The sequence below is a fragment of the Phragmites australis genome, chromosome 9 (assembly GCF_958298935.1).
Source record: "Phragmites australis chromosome 9, lpPhrAust1.1, whole genome shotgun sequence".
NCBI lineage: Eukaryota > Viridiplantae > Streptophyta > Magnoliopsida > Poales > Poaceae > Phragmites > Phragmites australis.
Genome location: NC_084929.1, coordinates 30860960 through 30879649, shown reverse-complemented (window position 1 = coordinate 30879649; position 18690 = coordinate 30860960). Strand labels below are relative to the sequence as shown.

Here is an 18690-nt window from a genome sequence, read left to right as displayed (position 1 = left end):
GAGGCACAAGCGGTGGACGAGCCGGAGACCACCAGCCGGTGCGGCGGCATCACCGACGCGCGGCTCGGGACCCTCGCGCTGCGTCAGCAGCAGCAGAGCCCCAGAAGCAGCAGGCATGGCGACGGCGTATGAAGTAGCGGTGTCCATTTTACAGAGATCGACCGACTGATCTGACTTGTTACTTCAACCCCAAAACGAGAGAACGACGTATGAAGTTGTTGCGGAGGAAAGGAGGTTACTCTATAAGCAAACTAGAACTTTTGCGAAGGCGAAGGCGTCTTCGGGGCCGACCACGCGTCGTGACGGGCTGTCCCGCGTCCACCCGTCGATGAGCGACTCGTGCCCGATCATCGGCCTGCGGCCGTTCGGCCAGAAATCCACCACCGACTGGCGCAGTATCCTCGACGCGTCGCCCAACACTGTAGGCAGCGCGGGGCTCGGCCAGCAGTACGCGAACGTGATCGCCTGTGCTAAGGAGCTGCTGCGGATGGAGGCTGAGGGATACTATTACCCATTTAAAATCCAAGATGCTATATAATTCTTAGCTTTTAGACTTTCAAATTTTTACAATCCAGTTTATTTAAGAGTTTGTTAGTTTGGTATTCTGCTTCTATCTTTTCTGCTACCAGAAGCTACAAGTCAAAAGTCCAAACTAGAAGCTAGAAGTCCGAAGTCCAAATAAACAGGATTGTTGAAAAATAGATTTTAAATAAGTCAAAAGACGGTTTTAAAAAAATTAATTAGAAGCTGAGAAGGTAACTAAGGGTAGCTTTTCTGATTTTTATATACTGTGAAGCTAAAAATTTATTAAAAAATCAACAGCTAAAATCTAAAATTAACTTTTAAAAAAATCAATAACACAATTTTTTTTAAAAAATAAATACAGAAACACAAACAAATAGACGCTAAATCCCCAATCTAAAAAGCTGTAACACGCCCTAAATCCAAGGCCAGGGGCACTCCGGTAATTACCCCCAACGATACATGCATGCATGGACGATCTGGGCGGCCGAGATGGCCCGACCCGTCGGATCCAACGGCGGAGAAAAATCCAAGAACAAATCCTTAAACACGCGTGAGACGGCGTGCGGGTCACGTGCGTCGCCATCTTCTATTTCTTCCCCCTCCGCCGGCGCGCGCCATCTCTGGGCAACTCCGAGCGCCGGTGGCTCGCCTGCGTAAATTAACCCAACCCACGTAGCATTCTCTCGCGGGCCATGGCCTCCTGCTCCTCCGCTTAGTTGCTTGTTTTTCCATAACTCTTGCTTAATTAGCGCGGTGTTCCAAGAAGTGGGAGTTCTACTACTCGAGGGCTTGATTAGCGGAGGTGGGGGCTGGGAGTAGCTTCGGCGGCGGCGATCCGGGCATGGGGAACGCGAGCGCCAAGGAGGAGGGGAACGGCCACATGGCAGCGTCGCCGGAGCCGGTGTCTGCCGACGGCGGCACGAGCTCGGTGGAGGCCGCCGCCGCGCAACCGCCGCCGTTGTCGCCGCCGGACGCCGTGATGCTGGAGCAGCCTCCGCCCGTGCCCTACCTCTTCGCGCCGCAGGTGATGATTTCTTACTCGAAAAGGCAACAAAAAAAGTACAGAGAGAGGAAACCCTCTTGTGAAGTTCGTGATGGTTTCGCGTGATAAAAATTGCTTTGCCTCGTTTGTTGGTTGTTTGTGTGAACTGTACGTGGTTCGATTATATGCAGATCAGCAATTTCGCAAAAATAAAATTCGTGCTCGATTGTTTCGTGCTCCTCCTTGGCGGTCAAAATTGGTTTTGCTCGCTGTGGAGTTGCTTCTTTTTGTTCGTGATAGAAACTGAACGCCTTTCATGTGGATCCTTTGCTGTCGCTCAGCCATCAGATAGATCCACATGATGTTTACTGTAGGAGCAATGCATGGCACACGCTGCAATTTACAGATCTAGTAAACTTCATGTTCAGGATATAGATGGAACTTACCAGTGCACTGCACCACGCAAAAGAAAAGAGAAGGAAAGGAAGGAAAGGAAGGAAAGAAAAAGAGCTTGGCAGTGCAACAAAAAGGCTTCGGTAAAGACGAGTTGATAGATTTGACTGCACCTGGTTTCTGCAAACGGGTTTGGTAGTTCCGAATCTTGGATTGGGTCGGTTGTAGTGGACAAGTTGGCCCTTGGTTCTCAAATCGCACACATAAAACGTTTTTAATCCTTCGGTCAGATATTTAGCTGTGGGGCACAAATTACTAGATGATGCAAGTATTGTCGATTCTTTCATTTTTCTTCCTCGGTGATTACACACACGTTGCTAAAAAATTGTTACTGTCTGATCTTGTTTCGAGGGCATATGGTCTCTTTGAGAACATACTGTGTGCTAAGAGTTCGCTAGTTTGGTGCACATCTTGGAGGGTTCCCCATTCTAGGAAAACAATGTTAGGTGTCATGTTCTAGAAGTGTGATTCACGATTGGAACAGTTCTTGAAAATAATCTTGTCATTGAACACTAATTAGACATGCAATGGCACATGTAGTATTTTACTGCGGTCAGTTGATTATCCCTTCACCTGCATTTTATATAGAGACAAAATGGCTGGCTCTTGGAGCATTTAGGCTAGTACTTCAAATAGCATAAAGTTTTTGAGTTAGGTATTTGCTGATATTGATATTGTAGATGTGTCATAAAGCAGAGGTTATTAAATAAACATGAACATCAGATTTGATCTGGCAACGTGTTCTTGAAAAAAAGATTTGATCTGACAACAGTAACAACAGTGCTGTCATGCATTTGCTCCTTGTGTTTTAGTAACTTTGAAGCCATGTTATTACGAGTGTATATATGCCTCCTGTTAATGTGCACTAGAGTCATCTTATTATGATGTTTCGTTTTCCCCTACCAATGGACATAGGCATAACCACTTGACTTTCTTCTCGCCAATTCTATTTTAACCTATGAAAAGTTTTGTACATTGTTAACCCTTTCCTTTTAAAAAAAATCGTTACTATTTACTGACTATTTCAGATCCTGTAATACTAGAGGATATATGCTTGGGCTCATGCTTCAGATTGCTCTGAAATCTGCATATCATGACAAGTTGGAATATATTACCTCTAACTAAGCATATTTGGTCACAGGATGCTGCTTAACTCATTTTCATTTGGGATAAGTCACATTTATTGGCACTATTGCTGGTCCTGCTTCAAGTGACAGGTAATTGCATCTTGCAGGTTCCAGTGACTCCACTGCAGAGACCTACTGAATTTTCTCCCGTTTTTAACCATTCACCGATAAATGGCTCAGACGAACCCAACAACAGTAACCCCCAGGAGAAGGGGATTCCAACTTTGATTGCATGGAATCAAGGAGGAACTGAGGTGTTTCTGGAAGGATCATGGGATAACTGGACATCAAGGTATATGCTTTCCCTAAAATCAGAATTTGCATCTTCAAAAACCTTTTTTAATCCCAGTTTGAGAATTAGATACTAAACTCGGTATATTAATCTCAGAAGGGCATTCGAGAGGTCTGGCAAAGATCACACCATCTTGTTAGTTCTGCCATCCGGAGTATATCATTACCGGATCATTGTGGACGGGGAACTGAGATATGTCCCTGAACTACCTCATGTAACTGATGAGAGAGGGCAAGTGGCCAACCTCCTCGATGTCCATGTCAGTACGGATGATATATTTCTGTTTCAGCATTCAAACTTGTGAGAACCTAAACAGCAAAAACAAGCAAATTACTGGGGTACTTTGCTCTATGCTGTCTAAAAGGTGCTCCAGAATGGTGGTCTCCATTTCATCTGAAAACATCTTTGTTTTGAACAGGATTATGTTCCAGAAAGTCTCGACAGCGTAGCAGAATTTGAGGCGCCTCCTTCACCCGAACACAGCTACGACCTGCAATTCCTGGGAGACGAGGAATTCGCCAAGGAGCCACCCACCCTCCCGCCCCAGCTTCTCACGTCTGTCCTTTGTGATACTGATAACACTAACGAACAAACTCCAAAGCCACAGCATGTCGTCCTCGACCATCTGTTCATCGAGAAAGGGTGGGGATCGCAGTCGCTGCTCGCCCTCGGTGTCACTCACCGGTTTCAATCCAAGTATGTGAGTTTTGTGCTCTACAAACCACTGAGGAGGTGACAATGCTGTGAATGGAAGAAGATGAAAGGAACGGTGGCTAGGGACTGATGGAAGTGAATAAGGGGGTGTCGCTGACATTGTAGTATTGTACAAAAGGGAAATGCAGGAGCCCCTAGCTGTTCTTTCTTTTCCCTTTCGAAGGTAATAAACTGGTTCTTGTTGCCTGAGTTCTTTGAGAAAATGGAACAAGAGAGCTGTAAACTTTCTCCATGCGTGCGTCATGTAGTGTGGAAATTTGTGTGGTGTGAAAGTAGTCAGGCATGGAATTGTGCAAATATATGGTCTTTTTCTGTGATGTGGAGATGCTGAAAGAAAGCAAATGCTGAGACCAGCGACCAGTTAGCAACTCAATTGTTTGGTATGGATAAAGTTGAATTGTCGATTTGCTGGAGACGTAGATAACCAGGACAAGGAAATTTAAGGATCGAGGTTGTGATGTTGATGCTCACAATACAAGGACGATAACATTGTGCGATCACAAGCTACCTGGATTTGTAAAAAAGCCTCAACAGCGACAGCGAGAAAGAGAAGTGAAATCCCAGCTGTTCTTCTGAAACCAAGACAGACTAAGAGCTGCTTGTCAGGAGCCGTGGATCTAAGTGTTCCATTATGGTAGCAATTTACTCAGAAAACAGTAAAATGATATTTTATTAGCAATTTTTAAAAAAAAAACAGTATTTTTGGGTTTCTTCCAGGCTTCAGGCCTAACCTTATTGGACTGTGCTGGATCTGGCCATAGCTTTCCAAGAACAAAAATTTCAGGTTTCTGGCTCGTCCAAAGCCCGTGCCGGCCCAGACCAACGTGACAAATCAGTGGGTAATACACACCATGTCGATGTGCAACCCAATCTGTTTTGTAAAAGGCGGAACAAAAGTGTCCAGGACAATTCAAGAAACGAGTTCGTCTTTTTATGTGATGCTTTCGGATGTCCTCTTGTGTCTTTGTTAGTGTTCGCGTTGTTGTTGTATGTGTCGTGCTTGTGTTGCTCTTGTAATCTGTGGTTTGCCACCCTTTATTAATGAAAAATTCAGGTGTCTTCCGATGGCCATAAAAAAAATCAAGAAATGAGTCCTATATCATTACAGCAAACTTTTCAAATTTACATATTGACCCCAACATTTTTTAGATTCAGCATCAGGCTCTCGATTTCAGAAATATTGTATTCTTGCAAGGTACAATGTCTAAACTTGAAATTTGAAAATAGAACCTACTCGTGCAGAAATTTATTTGGCGGTTCAGGACTCTGGAGTCCCATGCATTCAGTGTAGTTGTGATTAACACAAAGCGTACTTGTTCTGGACTATAACATGCATATCTATCCAATTCTATGTAGAAAAAATGGTGCTAATTTCTCGTTCTTAAGGTCAACAGGACTGTAGGCTGGTTCCAATTTCCCTTTCGTACAGGTAGAAGATACTATTGACAGAACATCAGAATACTATCAGTCGTTAATTCTTTGAAGCCAATTAATCGGAAGCAGCAGTAACGGGTAAGAGTCCAATCTTATTGCAGCAAACTTCAAATTATACATATCGCCGCCAACAGCGTCTGAGATATAGAGAACCGGGCTCTCAATTTGAGAAATGCCGGCCTCTTGCAAGCAACAATGTCTAAACTTGCAGCTTGCAAGCAGCATCTACTTGTAAAAATGAATTTTGGAGGTTCAGGAGTAACTCGAACAAAAGTACTCCTACATCATCTGGACTGGACCATGTATATCCAGTTGTTTGCGTAGACGGTTGTCTAGCGTGTCTAGACGAGGACTATACGCTAGTCGAGGGCTTGGCCGTCCAGTTTAGTCGAGGGCTTGGCGTCGCATCTAGACGACGACTAGACGTTAGTCACCGGTGATCGCCTATCTACGTCTAGAGTCTAGTGAACATTGTGTATATCTGTACAATTTGTATTTACCTGGATTAAAAAGGTGCACATTTTACGTTCTTGAGATCGACAGGACTCCATGCACGCTTCATCATTTGTTTTCGTACAGGCAAAAGAAACTAGAGACAGCGCCTGAAAGTCCTTGGACTCGTTAATCCTTCCAACGCAGATTAATCAGAAGCAGCAGTAAAGGATATATAGAAGTCCAATCTCGATCTCATTACAGGAAGTTTGAATTCTTTATCTCGCGCCATAAGCACTATAAATATTGAGAACCAACCCACGTCGCCCTCCACGCAAATCAGCCAAAGCGCGATACCATCCTAGTTCCTAGACCTCCAATTCCAACGTAGGAGATGGCGTTGTCCAAGTTCTTCGCCCTGTTCATCGCCTTCGCCGTGGCGACGTCGGCGACGCTGCCGCTCTCGGAAGCTACGAGGGTCCAAGGATTCAAGCCCACGGCAGCAAACCAAGGAGCACCAGAAGTGGCCGAGTCATTGTCGTCCAATGGCGCCCCAGCAGGCGGAGACGTGCAGCATCCATCGACATCGCCGGGCTTACCGGGCGCTCCGCCGATGCCCGGCCTCCTAGGCTTAATCCTATCGTTCTTGTTCCCACCAATCGCCGGCGTCCCCGGCTTGTTCCCACCATTGCCGCCGCTGCCGGGGTCTCCACCTCGCCATGGCGGCATGCTGGGCGGCAGCTCGTCGCCTCCGCCGCCCCAGCCGACGGAGTGCATGACGCCGCTGATGGGAATGGTGCCGTCCATGGACTACCTCACCAACCTCACCGTGTGCTGACGCCCCCGGGCGAGCGCTGCGACGGGCTCAAGTCGATCGTCAGCGACGCTCCCATCTGCCTCTGCCACGGCATGAATGGCGACATGAACAGCTTCACGCCCAAGCCCATCGACCCGATCCGCATGACGATCCTCCCGCTCGCGTGCGGCACCGTGCTGCCGATGCAAACGCTCTTCATGTGCTCCAGTAAGTTGCAGCTTTCTCATGTGTACATCTATTTCCACAGATTTCGTTCTTGCAAGGAGATTAATGAACCTGTTTATGTTGTTGACAGCGCGATCAGTTCCGCCGATCATGCCTCCCTAGCCCTGCTGAGCCGCCAACGACGCCTGCTGCACCTCCAGTGTCACCATAGTATCAAGCGGATGAATGGTTTCTTTAAGATTAGTTGTTGACAGTGGCCAGGGCCGGTCCGGAGGGGGTCGAGCGGTGCGACCGCCCCGGGCTCCAAAATCCAAAGGCCCCATATATATATGTATACTGTGTATATCGGTCCAAAAGTAAATTAAAAAAATTAGATCTGAATGATTTATATTTAATAATGAGGTCTCATTTTTAATTTCGCCCTGGGCCACCAAAATATCAGAACCGGGCCTAACAGTGGAAGGGATTACATTAGGACAAGGGTGTATATTTGTATACCTATTTTTTTTGCAAAAAGTTGATTATATATCAACAGACCTTTCATGCTCTCTCATGCCCTTTTTACACTAGTCACTATCGTACTCCAAATTTAGTTATGTCTTGAAAAATTAGCCGGTTAAAACTTTTCTATAGCGTTTTTGAGTAAATCTCAGACGGCTAAATCGTCCGTCAAAATTTTTAACTAACCAAATTTTAGTTTAGTCTTAAACCAAATGTCATTTTAACTGCCAAAATTTAGCATTATCTAATTTAACCTCTGACTAAATTTTAGCTCTACACTCCAATGCTCTATGAAGAGGAATGATAGACACAAGGGAAAAGAAGAGATAAGAGGGGGGAATGAATTCTCTAGCTGTCCATCCTATGTCCGCCATTGGACCCAACGACCTCTTGTCTTTTATCCCTGCATGCATATATACGAGGACATGTCCGGCTCATGCGTGTGTGGTGACGGGACATGGCGATGCGAGTACACGTACGTCTAAGCTTAGCTCACTTCATCGCTGGACTTCTTTTGTCGCTCCTTGCAAAGCTTAAGATGCCGCATCACGCCGTAGAAACTGAAAACCACGAACATTTTGTGCGTAAAAAACGGGTGACAATTCGGAGAAAAAGCTTGGACTTGGTAGGTTTGAGCTAAGGAGTGCTAGAGCACATGTACTACTACCATGCGTGGCTCAGCAGCTAGGAAACATTTTGTCGCGTAAGTCCAGTTTTGAAAATTGGCAAGGCGTACCCGGGGGTGGATCCATCCTAGGGTAAGCATGGGCGGTCACCCTGAGTCCCTAGGCTGAACCTAGAGTACCATGTTTATTGTCCTGGTCTAATCTGTTCCTTATAGGTTTTAGTTGTTCAGTCTAGACATCTAATCTTTTGTTTCTCAAGCGGTCCGCGCTGCAGCATGCTCCTGAGGCGAGGCCCAATTAGCTTGCCGACTCTCGAGTGGTCTGCGTGCGACTGCAGCATGCTCTCGAGACAGAGTTGGACAGCTGTTAGTAGGTGGCAACGTGACATGGCATGTTGGCATCCATCCGCCCATGCGTCCATTCTCCCGTGAGGTGGTGAGGGCGTGACTCATGTGAGGTCGTGATCCTGTCCGCTCGAGACCCGAGTAGGTGACGTTGGTGTGGCAACGAGCCACTGATTGCCCGACAGTAGTGGAGAAGAGCTCAGACACTACGCTGCCTAATGCCGCCCGATCCCCTACACTCAATGTCTCATCCTCCCCCACCAATGTCGGAATGGTAAGTTTCTCTAAATCACAATCGACGTAGTGCAATACCAATTGTCTAATCTAGAGTTCTAGACATCTAGTCATCTATGATAGTATTGATGTATGAGTATTGTATTGATGTGTTATTCTATAACTGTATATGTTTGATTTCTTATATTATCTTATTTATTGTAGGTACTATTTATGACTAACATCCGAATTCATACATTCTTGTTCTTGTAAGGTACCTGTTGTATTCTCTAAAATTTTTGGAGCATCTAATAAGTGGTTCAAGTATTGGGGTCCATGTTAGTAAAATGTATTGCCTTTATATCATGTTCTATATTTTTGGCATTTTTTTACATAGTTACTATGAAATTGAATGTGATTTGAAGAATTACTTGTATTGAAAGTCAAGTGCATCGTGCCCCTTTTATTTCTAGGTAAAAGTTTGCCCCTACTACCATACCATCCCTAGGTCCGCCACTAGGCGTACCCGTTATGATTTGTTAGTTTTCTCTTATTTTTTTGCATGGTTAGTATGTGTTAATATTCATACTACACAACATATGAAAAGTTTTACCTTGATTAGTGAATGTTATAACAATTTCTTTCTAGGCCGCATGAAAAAATAAATGAAATACTTGAACCATTGAAAATATAACATCTTTGATTTTTTTGGGTGGGCGAAGTGGTTTTCCATATTTTTTTTTCAAATGTAGAAAACACAATATCAAGATATATAAATATATGTCTAAACTAGTATTATAAAAAGATATTATAACAGCCTGCGAAGTAATCGACTTTAAAGAAAGAACAGAAGAAAATGATATAGCAAAAGGTACTGCATTTTTCTATATATTCGGTCCTCTTAGAAACACATACACATATATACTGCCACAATTTCAAATTGATAGTTACTTACTTTCAAATATGTTGGGTCTTTATTCTCATCTCACCGGCTTCCTATGCTATGCCCTTTACCATAGTAATCGTCGGTCATCATCTCGCCTTAGTCTACCATCATTTTACCTTCCCTGACACCAAAAATAGCTTATGATACATCTTTGTTATCCAAAATAGTCTATCTCAATAACTTACAATAAATCTGCTCATCTATCAAATGACTGACTTACTCTCGTCACCTATAGTGGTGCAAATTAATTAACTTAGTAGTATCCACCGATCATTTTTAGTTTAATCAATTATACTATTTTTTGAATTTTTGATCAATTTGATAAAAATAATGTTATTAATTGAACTAAAACTGACGGTGAGAACACTTAGGCTCACTAACTTGCACTCCTATCTATCAATGCCATTCTTCGTCCCATCACTTTGTTATGAACTGTCTTTCTAGCTTTTGGTTAGTCCTATATCAATATGGTTATAAAAAATCTATACGAAGAAAAAAAAAACAATACACCTCTACTCCAGCAATCTAGAAACAATGTCAAACTCAGAAGCACAAGATAGAACATGGAATCGTTGATTGCCAAAAGCCGGAGAAAGGAGAAAAGAAAGAAAGAAAGAAAAGAATAAAGAGGAAAAGCAAAGGAGAACCGGATACAAAAACCGCAGTTGGAGCAATCGTGCCCTCGCCTCACCGCTGCCTATAAAACCGGCCCACGGACCGGCCACCTCATTCCCCATCCGCGCAGGCGAACGAGCGACGAGCACGAGCTCCCCGTCCTCCTCCTCGTCGCGTCTCCTAGCCTAGCAACCCCCTCCCATGGCGGACCAGCTCACCGACGAGCAGATCGCGGAGTTCAAGGAGGCCTTCAGCCTCTTCGACAAGGATGGCGACGGTACCCCCCTCCTCCCCTCCCGTTCCCTCCCCCGTTAGGTTCCCCGATCTCTCGCTGCCGGATCGGGATCGAGCTCCGTCCCGCTCGATCCGGCCGAATTCTAGAGTTTCGGTAGGAGCAGTTGCCGGTAGGGTTTCAGATCCGGTCGGCCGCGTGCTGTGGTGCTTAGGGTTTGATGATCTGTGAGGCAATTCGGTGGTATTTTAGGCGTGGTGTTTGCGCGCAGCGACTTGAGGCATCTATCTAGTGATGGGGACGGTTGCAGCGATCAGTTGCTTGCTACTTCAGATTTTTCCTTTGAAGTCGTCGGAACTGCAGAATGATGGGTTTTGGGGTGTGATCTGTTTATGATCTTGCGGTGCTCTCTTGGGGAGAACGATTTGGGGATATGGAATTGGTGCCTTTTGGAGCTAGGGTTTGGAATTCGAATGTCTTGTGCAATATTCCAGTGGAATGGACAATGAACATAGGATGATCCCTGGATCAAATTTTGCGAGTCAGGTTGTTAGTGGGGTGTGAACATATGGTCGCATGCTTTATGCTTCAAGTACCCGGGATGTCTTAGGGAGACACTGAGGTTGTTTGATTTTGAAGAAAGGGTGTGGATTCAACTAATAGTTGGGCTATGCCTAGAAATTGAGGTGTGAATCTGGCTGTGGTATAGTAGATTAGTAGTATGATGTCAAGGAGTAGTCATTTTGGTTTAGGGGGGAAATGTGTTGTATATGTTTTTTTTACTTTCTGTGAAATTTGGGTTCTTCTTTGTATAACATCGTATTGAAAAACCTTTGTGATATTACAGTAGTATGTTTGATCTATGATAGCCTACCACTCGCATAAAATGTTTATTGTGAAGTCTTAGACCAGCACATAGTTGTAGAGCACTCTTTTCCAGTCAGTTCCCATTGCAGCTCATTTCTAAAATCCCTTTCCTCTTCTGTTGAATAGTTACTTGTATTTTGATGCTACAGATGCTTTATTTTTCAACAGGTCATACATGCAAACTGAACTGGTATACGATTTTTGTCATACCTAGTACACATGATGATTCTTGATATATTTGTTTTGGATTACATACATTGACAGCCAGCAAGAATGGTATTTTATTAAAGTGGCAGGAAGCCGACTAAGTGACTATTAAAGCCTCTGCATTCATGTCTCCATGCCACCTTTTCTGACTGTGGGTGGATTACGCTTTTTGCTATATTGTTCTTTCCACTATTCATAATATTATGTGAAACAGATCCATAAATTGACCTGATGACCTGTGCGTTGGCATTTTGCGAAAGCGACGGGCAGTCTACTACGTCCTGTCATGTTACTTGTTCTATATATAACGTTTATCCTTACTTCTATCATGGTGCAATACTACGCTTGTTCATGTGACTTTTATTCCAAGCAATGTTTGTATACCAATTCTGCCTGCTACTGTAAGTTCTTGTAGTTTGATAGGTGAATGGAAGTGCTTGGCATGCTGACGTGTTCCTTAGGCAGCTGAAAGTGGTCTTGTGTTATCATGATGTATCCTGCGCAGGACAATAATGGTTATACACACAAAAATGTGTATTTTATGAGCTGATAACTGTCTTAATAACTCTATTACTTGATTTGGCCTGTCCAAAAATACCACCTATATTGACAGGCTGTTTTAATTTATAAAAAACCCTGGATGTGAAAGCTGTATGTTATCTAATATTACTGTCATAGCTGTATGTAAAATACGACCTATACTTTCCAAAAATACCCTGGATCTAATATTATTGTATTTTTTCCTTTGTAGGTTGCATCACTACAAAGGAGCTTGGAACTGTGATGCGGTCCCTTGGCCAGAACCCTACTGAGGCAGAGCTGCAGGACATGATCAACGAGGTTGATGCTGATGGCAACGGAACCATCGACTTCCCAGAGTTCCTGAACCTGATGGCGAGGAAGATGAAGGATACTGACTCGGAGGAGGAGCTCAAGGAGGCTTTCCGTGTCTTCGACAAGGACCAGAACGGTTTCATCTCAGCTGCTGAGCTCCGCCATGTCATGACCAACCTCGGGGAGAAACTGACTGATGAGGAAGTCGACGAGATGATCCGTGAGGCTGATGTGGATGGCGACGGCCAGATAAACTACGACGAATTTGTCAAGGTCATGATGGCCAAGTGAGGAGTGGCCCCATGAAATAAGTTTCTCTGAAGCGAACTGAATTATCAGGCATACAGGTTGTACTTTGTGATGTTCATTGAGTACTTGTTATCACGCAGGCGATAATGTTCGGTAGTGATCAGGTTGGGTTAGGTGGTGTAGTCATGGGAAGCGACATCAGATACTGGTTTCTTTTGATTGTGATGTTATCTTGCATTGCGCCTGTTGGAGCTTTTAGGATTTGTTGAAGTTCCACATTTTTCTGGGTTTTGGATCCTTTGTGCAAACCGTGTCGTTCATCTCCTGCCGAATTTGCATTGCCTTGGTAGTTTCTGCTGGCATGTTACCTTTTCGTTAAGTGTTTGTTATATCGAGTGGATGCAGTTTTAGGTTGGTTTAGACTTGTCGCGTTTCCTTAACCAGGCCATGTCTGGAATCTGAGAAAATCGACTGATGAGTAATTGAGGCTGCGTACTGATTCCTGTGGGAGACTCGTGAAATTCTTGTGTTTCAAGCAAGATGCAAAGCTGCAGCTGCAATGTATGTGTGGTTTTCCCAAATACAGATGTACAGATCCTATGCACATGACTATGATGCAAATGGAAGTTCGGTAAGTTTAGCAGGCTGCTCAGCCAAGCTGGCCCTGGCTCAGGATTCAAGACGTGAGATGTGACAGTTTCCATTGCCACTTGTATTGCTGCTAGTATCACTTACATATGGGGGAAAAGAACAAGATGTGAAAATAGAAGTGCTAAGCTTCGAATTCAGATCCTCATACCATGATGCACCTTTGCCCCATCTTTCAGCTTCTCTAATTCTGGTGGATTCCTTTTAAATACTGCTTTGTCAGCCGCTGGCTGGATCGTGATGATTATCGCAAGTTGTGACGGTTAGGTGAGGATCATGGCGGCATGGCCTATCTTTACACCCAGACTATACTGGATCATACCCAAGGTGGTTGAAATGTCGCTTTATGACTACTAGGTTCCGCCACTGAATTGTTCGAGTGCGTTGTATCGATGACAGGTCATGGTTTTGTTATTTTCTGACCAAGAAAAGGTGGTTTGCCAGATAGGAAAATTATTGGACAGAGATTGTTTTTTTTTCTTCTTTTGACCTGTCAAAATAGAATCATTGTAGAAGACTGCACTTCCTCCAGAGAAGAGAATTATAGTGATCCATTTCAAGCAGAAGGGGTTGAGGTGCGGGTAGAGTAACCAGGGTAAGCATGGCGGAGAAGCTGACGCCAGAGCAGCTCGACGAGTGCAAGGAAATCTTCGACCTGTTCGACGCCGACGAGGACGGCAAGACACCGCCCAGTTCACGCTCCTCGCGCGCCAAATCTCCCAGCCTCAACCTCGACTAATCCTTATTGGCTTCCTGCTACCGCAGATCACATCGCCACCGGCGAGCTCGTGACGGCGCTGCGCTCCCTGGGCCAGAACGTCGACGAGGCCGAGGCGCGGCGCTTCCTCGAGGACGCGGGCGTCCCCGGAGGCGCCGGAACCATCGACCTCGCGGCGTTCCTGGCCGTCGCGGCGCGCAAGATGGGCGCCAAGCAGTCGGAGGAGCGCCTCGCGGAGTGCTTCGACGTGTTCGACGACGCGCGGAGCGGATCGATCCCCGCGGAGCAGCTGCGGCAGGCGATGGTGAGCCACGGCGACCGGCTGACGGAGGAGGAGGCCGACGCGATGGTCCGCGAGGCGGACCCGCGCGGCGAGGGCCGCGTCGACTACAGGGAGTACGTCAAGGTGCTGATGAAGAACAAGTGATCCGATTCGTCACCAGGATGGAGCCTTCTCCATGAATTATGTGTCGCGTCACAGGGTCAGTGTGGCTGAATTTTGACAGCATCAGTTTTCAGTGTCTACCATTTCCTCCGGATCAAAAGCCTCAAGATCAATTTAGTTCACGACATAAATTGGCACCAGTGTAGTGTCAAAGGCGCACAAGTACATCCTGGCGCCGACGAGCCGCCTTCCTGGGCGCGCCACGACGGCGAGGGTGCTTCTGGGGTACGCATGCTCTAGGAAGCGACGGCCGCGCGCGGTGGTGTCCACGGTCGTCGGCGCCAGCGCCGGCCTCCGCCACGGCGTGTTCCGTGCGAAGGCGGCTGCAGGAGGGAGAGTCAGAGTTCACGGGCTTGAATGAGGCCTGATGGCTACTCTTAATACGGACCTCTGGACTTGGCACCAAAAGCCCATCAGAGCCACGCCGGCCGGCCAGCCCGGTCACGAATAATAGCCACGATCAAATTTTCGGTTCGTTGGAAGGATCGCGATTAGTGAGCTTTTTTATTTTTATATTTCGAAAATAAAAAATTACAAAATCAGATGTCCATTTAATTTTTTTGCAAAAATAGGGGCGACAGCAAAGAGAGTATCGCCTTTTCAACGGACGATAGGTTAAAAATAAAAAAAAACACTCTGTTTCATTGCTCTTAAAATTCAAAACATTATCGAAATAGTTATGAAATTTTTTAAAAAATATATTGTAGAGAATACTATAATCTATCTCTCTAATAAATTTCAACTCAAATAATTACTTACAATAAAAACAAAAAAGATAAATTTTATTGTACACAGTCTGTCATTGTACACAGTCTGACAATGAAATTTATCTTTTTTGTTTCTCATTGTACATATCATATTTTTATATGAATTTTTTTTAGAGATAGATCACAGTATCCTCTATAACATATATTTTTTATAACTATTTCGATAGTGTTATGAATTTCGAGAGCAATAAATGCAATAGTTTTCTGATTTTTTAACCTATCGGCCATTGCAAGAGCGACATTTTATTTTTTAAAACCTTCCAACATGTGATAGTAGAATTTTTTTGCATTTTTTTTAAACGGACGCTTAGTTTTGCAATTTTTTATTTTCAAACGCTTAGTTGTCATCCAATTAGGGTTTGTTTGATTGGAGGATAAAGTTAGATGAGATATGGTCGTCTATATTTTGTTGGATGAGGTGATCTGATTTCTTGTTTGATAGTATGGATGTGGTGATCTAATTTCTTATTTGGTTGGATGGATAGAACTTGGATGGGATTAGCTAAAATTTTGTGGAACTCACTTATCATATATTTAATTTTTCATCAAAATATATTTAGTAGGTAGGCTAAAACTCGTGGTCCAACTCTTGCATGGGCCGAACAAGTCGTGGTTAATACTCGCAGTCCAATTTTTTAGTGGGCTTGAGACCCACCAACAACTAATCACACATACTGCTTAAATTTCAACATAATAATCACTCCTGGGCTCTAGGGTTCTATTCCTCTAGAAGGTGATCTTCGTCTTTGGTAGTTCGTGATCGCGACTTTGATCATGTAACCATGCCTACTCTCTTCTTCATTCGGGTGGCAATTTCTGCGCATTGTGAGTGGCCGCCCATGATCCATGGATCCTGGTGAACGGAAGGAGGATGGCGATGGCACTAGAGGCAAAGATCCATATCGGATTGATGCGCTCCTAGAACGACAGGGATGATGAGGTTGACAAGATTGTTGATATGTGGGATGATGAAGCTGACAAGATTGTTCTTGAAGAAGATGTGGATGAATTCTAAGAGGAGGCGAAGTGGATGGTAGCATGCTATGTCTTCATCACTAAGACATTCAGTCATGTTGCTTTATATAACTAGATGTGGTATGCATATAGTCATGTTGCTTTATATAACCAGATGCGGTATCCATCGTGCAAGACAGTCCTAAGCTGATACTATGATTTAATGGCTTGTAACTTCAGAGTAACTTGTTTAGATCTTTTTTTTATCTTTGTTTTTGGTTTGTAATGTTTTCTTTGTATTGTTGCCTTTTTTATTAATACATAATCAGTAGGGAATTATCCTATTGTTTCATTAAAAAGATGTCACATTCAAGGAGATGGGGGGCAATCTCTTTGTCATGCAATTTGCGTGTCAAGGAGATTGGCTTAAGGTAATGGAGGCAGGACCATGGATTTTCTGTGGTAATGTTTTTCTGATAGAGGAATATGATGATCTTTCAAAGGCATCTACAATCAACTTTAACCGGATGCCAGTGTGGGTCCCGATATATGATCTCCCACCTACATTCATGAATAAGAAGGTTGGAAACCAGCTTGCTAGGTGTATTGAAGGGTGCTGATAGTGGAAGTGGATGCAGACCAATGTGGATGGGGAAATTATCTTCATATTTAGGTGAACATGGATGTTAGGAAGCCCCTCTTCAGGGTTTTACTAGAATTTGTGAAAAGCAAGACTAGTGAGGAAATTAACTGTACTTTTAGGGTTAAGTACGAGAAGATGTTGCGTTTATGTGCTTTCTGTGGCCTCATAGGGCATATGGATGCAAAATGCGGTGATGGTGATTACAAGGTGGAGTTACATTATGGGGATTTTCTGCTTGCATCTCTTGATCGTCGTCCAAAAAGCTAAGAGTGGTTTTGCCAGAGGGAAGCATTCAGCTAGTAGCTTTGAGGGAAGGACTGGTGGTTCACCCAACAGGAACTCAGAGCACTGTCAATGCGATTTGCACCAACAGGATGAAGAACTACACGATAATCCCAATAGCCCATTGAAGCAACATGAGAGGCAAGTGTATAAATACAAGCTTAGAGCTCGGAAGAGACTGTCAGGGGTCTAAAGAGAGATGATGAAAAGGCCACTGATGCTTCAAGGACTATAACATGCTATTGATGCCTAACAAGATGGATCTTCTGTAGCTAACCTGACAACAGAGGCATTAACACATGGTAAGGAAATCAATATGCTGGAAGCAAGCAACATCCTTGGCAATGTTGAGGAAGAAGTATTTGAGGCTAACGGAAGGAGAGATGAGCATATTCAGTAGCGTGAACGAAAGGCAATAGATGGGTAGGTAACAAAAACCGATATGAGATCGGCAGGTTTCGGTGCGGAGTGCCACCGGGAGCACTGAAATCTTAAGTTAGAACTATCGTGAGATTGTCAAACTTGTAATATTGAAGGAACTTCACGGTCTTGTGAAGGAAATTGTCGCCCTGATTTTGTTCATTATTGAGACACAATTTTCAAAGACTCAAGTTGGGAATCTTAGAACGTTGATTGGCTACTAATCTGCCTTTGCAGTACGTAGTGATGGCCATAGTGGTGGTTTGTGTCTTTTTTGGAGAATGATGTGAACATATTTGTTATAAATTTATCCAAGTATCATATAGATGCGGAAGTTACAGAGAAGGGTAAACTTGATGATGATTTAATAATTAATGATTTACTAGAAATATGGTATATCTTGAAGATAGATCACTATCGTACACATGTTTTTCACCATAATAATTAATGATTTACTAGAAATGTGGAGCGACTTATGACTTATGGGATCATGCCCTTTTGAACTGCACGATGTCAAAGTGTGTACGGGCTTTGCTTGACGAGGACTAACTAGGTTTATTGCTGCTACAACCATTGTCGATCCTAAAGAATGGTTATTCTTCATGATGGAAAACATGGAACATAGAGATTTTACATTGCTTATAATCGATTGCTGAGTGATATGGCACGCTCAGAGGAAGGGGATTCATGAAGCCATATTCCAAAACCCGTTGTTAACCTTCGGCTTCATCAAGAATTATAGGTGTGTTTGGTTCGAGGGATATCTCTGAATGGGAGATGACCATCAAATTTTTTGAGACGTTTGGTTGGAGGACAGGGTAGATGGAATGACCACTTTAGACAAATATTCCTCTCAAATATTGATTGAACCCATCCGCCCAAATTAACCATATGAAGCCATCCACCCTTCTCGCCCACCTATGCACCTCATTTCTTCTCACCTCCCCGCGTCTCCACACCTACATTTCCTCATAGCATCTCCAAAGGACTCCCCATCCCGCTGGCTATCGCTACATATAGCGATTCGATCGGCTCCAACCGGTTCTCTACTCAGCTCGCTATTTTAATGCGCTTGCTATCTCCTCCCGATGGTTGGCTACTTCCATTGAACGCAAACTCGCTCGCTATCTCATGAACGGACGAAGGACGAGCCGATGACATGTGGACCCGCTATGAACAATACTTGACATCTCCACTATTCCTTACCATCTGCTCTATTCAAAATAGTGGTCTTTTAT

The 18690-nt window shown here is 44.2% G+C and overlaps 3 protein-coding genes and 1 pseudogene across 5 annotated transcripts; all 4 read left to right on the top strand.

Annotated features, from left to right (window-relative positions):
• The first annotated feature begins 1109 nt into the window (after positions 1-1109).
• Positions 1110-4466, top strand: LOC133929122 (SNF1-related protein kinase regulatory subunit beta-1-like). 3 transcript variants are annotated; one of them, XM_062375743.1, is made up of 5 exons: positions 1110-1549; positions 1936-2043; positions 3195-3379; positions 3479-3638; positions 3798-4466. In XM_062375743.1, exons 1-5 carry the CDS (start codon positions 1367-1369, stop codon positions 4113-4115), a joined length of 954 nt encoding a protein of 317 aa, XP_062231727.1. In that variant the 5' UTR covers positions 1110-1366; the 3' UTR covers positions 4116-4466. The 3 variants fall into 3 exon arrangements, with proteins under 3 accessions (XP_062231727.1, XP_062231726.1, XP_062231728.1); XM_062375742.1 differs by having other exon boundaries at positions 3476-3638; XM_062375744.1 differs by lacking the exon at positions 1936-2043 and having other exon boundaries at positions 1112-1549; positions 3476-3638.
• Positions 4467-6353: 1887 nt separating this feature from the next.
• LOC133928143 (uncharacterized) lies at positions 6354-7152 on the top strand (annotated as a pseudogene).
• A 3112-nt stretch (positions 7153-10264) lies between these two features.
• LOC133929121 (calmodulin-3-like) lies at positions 10265-12883 on the top strand. Its single transcript, XM_062375741.1, has 2 exons — positions 10265-10463; positions 12244-12883. The coding sequence occupies exons 1-2, from the start codon at positions 10388-10390 to the stop codon at positions 12615-12617; spliced, it is 450 nt and encodes a 149-aa protein (XP_062231725.1). The 5' UTR covers positions 10265-10387; the 3' UTR covers positions 12618-12883.
• Positions 12884-13023: 140 nt separating this feature from the next.
• LOC133929120 (probable calcium-binding protein CML9) lies at positions 13024-14486 on the top strand. Its single transcript, XM_062375740.1, has 2 exons — positions 13024-13900; positions 13989-14486. Exons 1-2 carry the CDS (start codon positions 13825-13827, stop codon positions 14366-14368), a joined length of 456 nt encoding a protein of 151 aa, XP_062231724.1. The 5' UTR covers positions 13024-13824; the 3' UTR covers positions 14369-14486.
• Positions 14487-18690: the final 4204 nt, after the last annotated feature.

Excerpts from the sequence above, each read along its gene's own strand:
- LOC133929122 (XM_062375742.1), top strand. The coding sequence starts at position 1,367 with ATGGGGAACGCGAGCGCCAAGGAGGAGGGGAACGGCCACATGGCAGCG. Across the intron at positions 1,550-1,935 it reads CCTACCTCTTCGCGCCGCAG|GATATAGATGGAACTTACCA; the intron begins GTGATGATTTCT and ends CTTCATGTTCAG. Across the intron at positions 3,639-3,797 it reads CCAACCTCCTCGATGTCCAT|GATTATGTTCCAGAAAGTCT; the intron begins GTCAGTACGGAT and ends TGTTTTGAACAG.
- LOC133929121 (XM_062375741.1), top strand. The coding sequence starts at position 10,388 with ATGGCGGACCAGCTCACCGACGAGCAGATCGCGGAGTTCAAGGAGGCC. Across the intron at positions 10,464-12,243 it reads CTTCGACAAGGATGGCGACG|GTTGCATCACTACAAAGGAG; the intron begins GTACCCCCCTCC and ends TTTCCTTTGTAG.
- LOC133929120 (XM_062375740.1), top strand. The coding sequence starts at position 13,825 with ATGGCGGAGAAGCTGACGCCAGAGCAGCTCGACGAGTGCAAGGAAATC. Across the intron at positions 13,901-13,988 it reads GTTCGACGCCGACGAGGACG|ATCACATCGCCACCGGCGAG; the intron begins GCAAGACACCGC and ends CTGCTACCGCAG.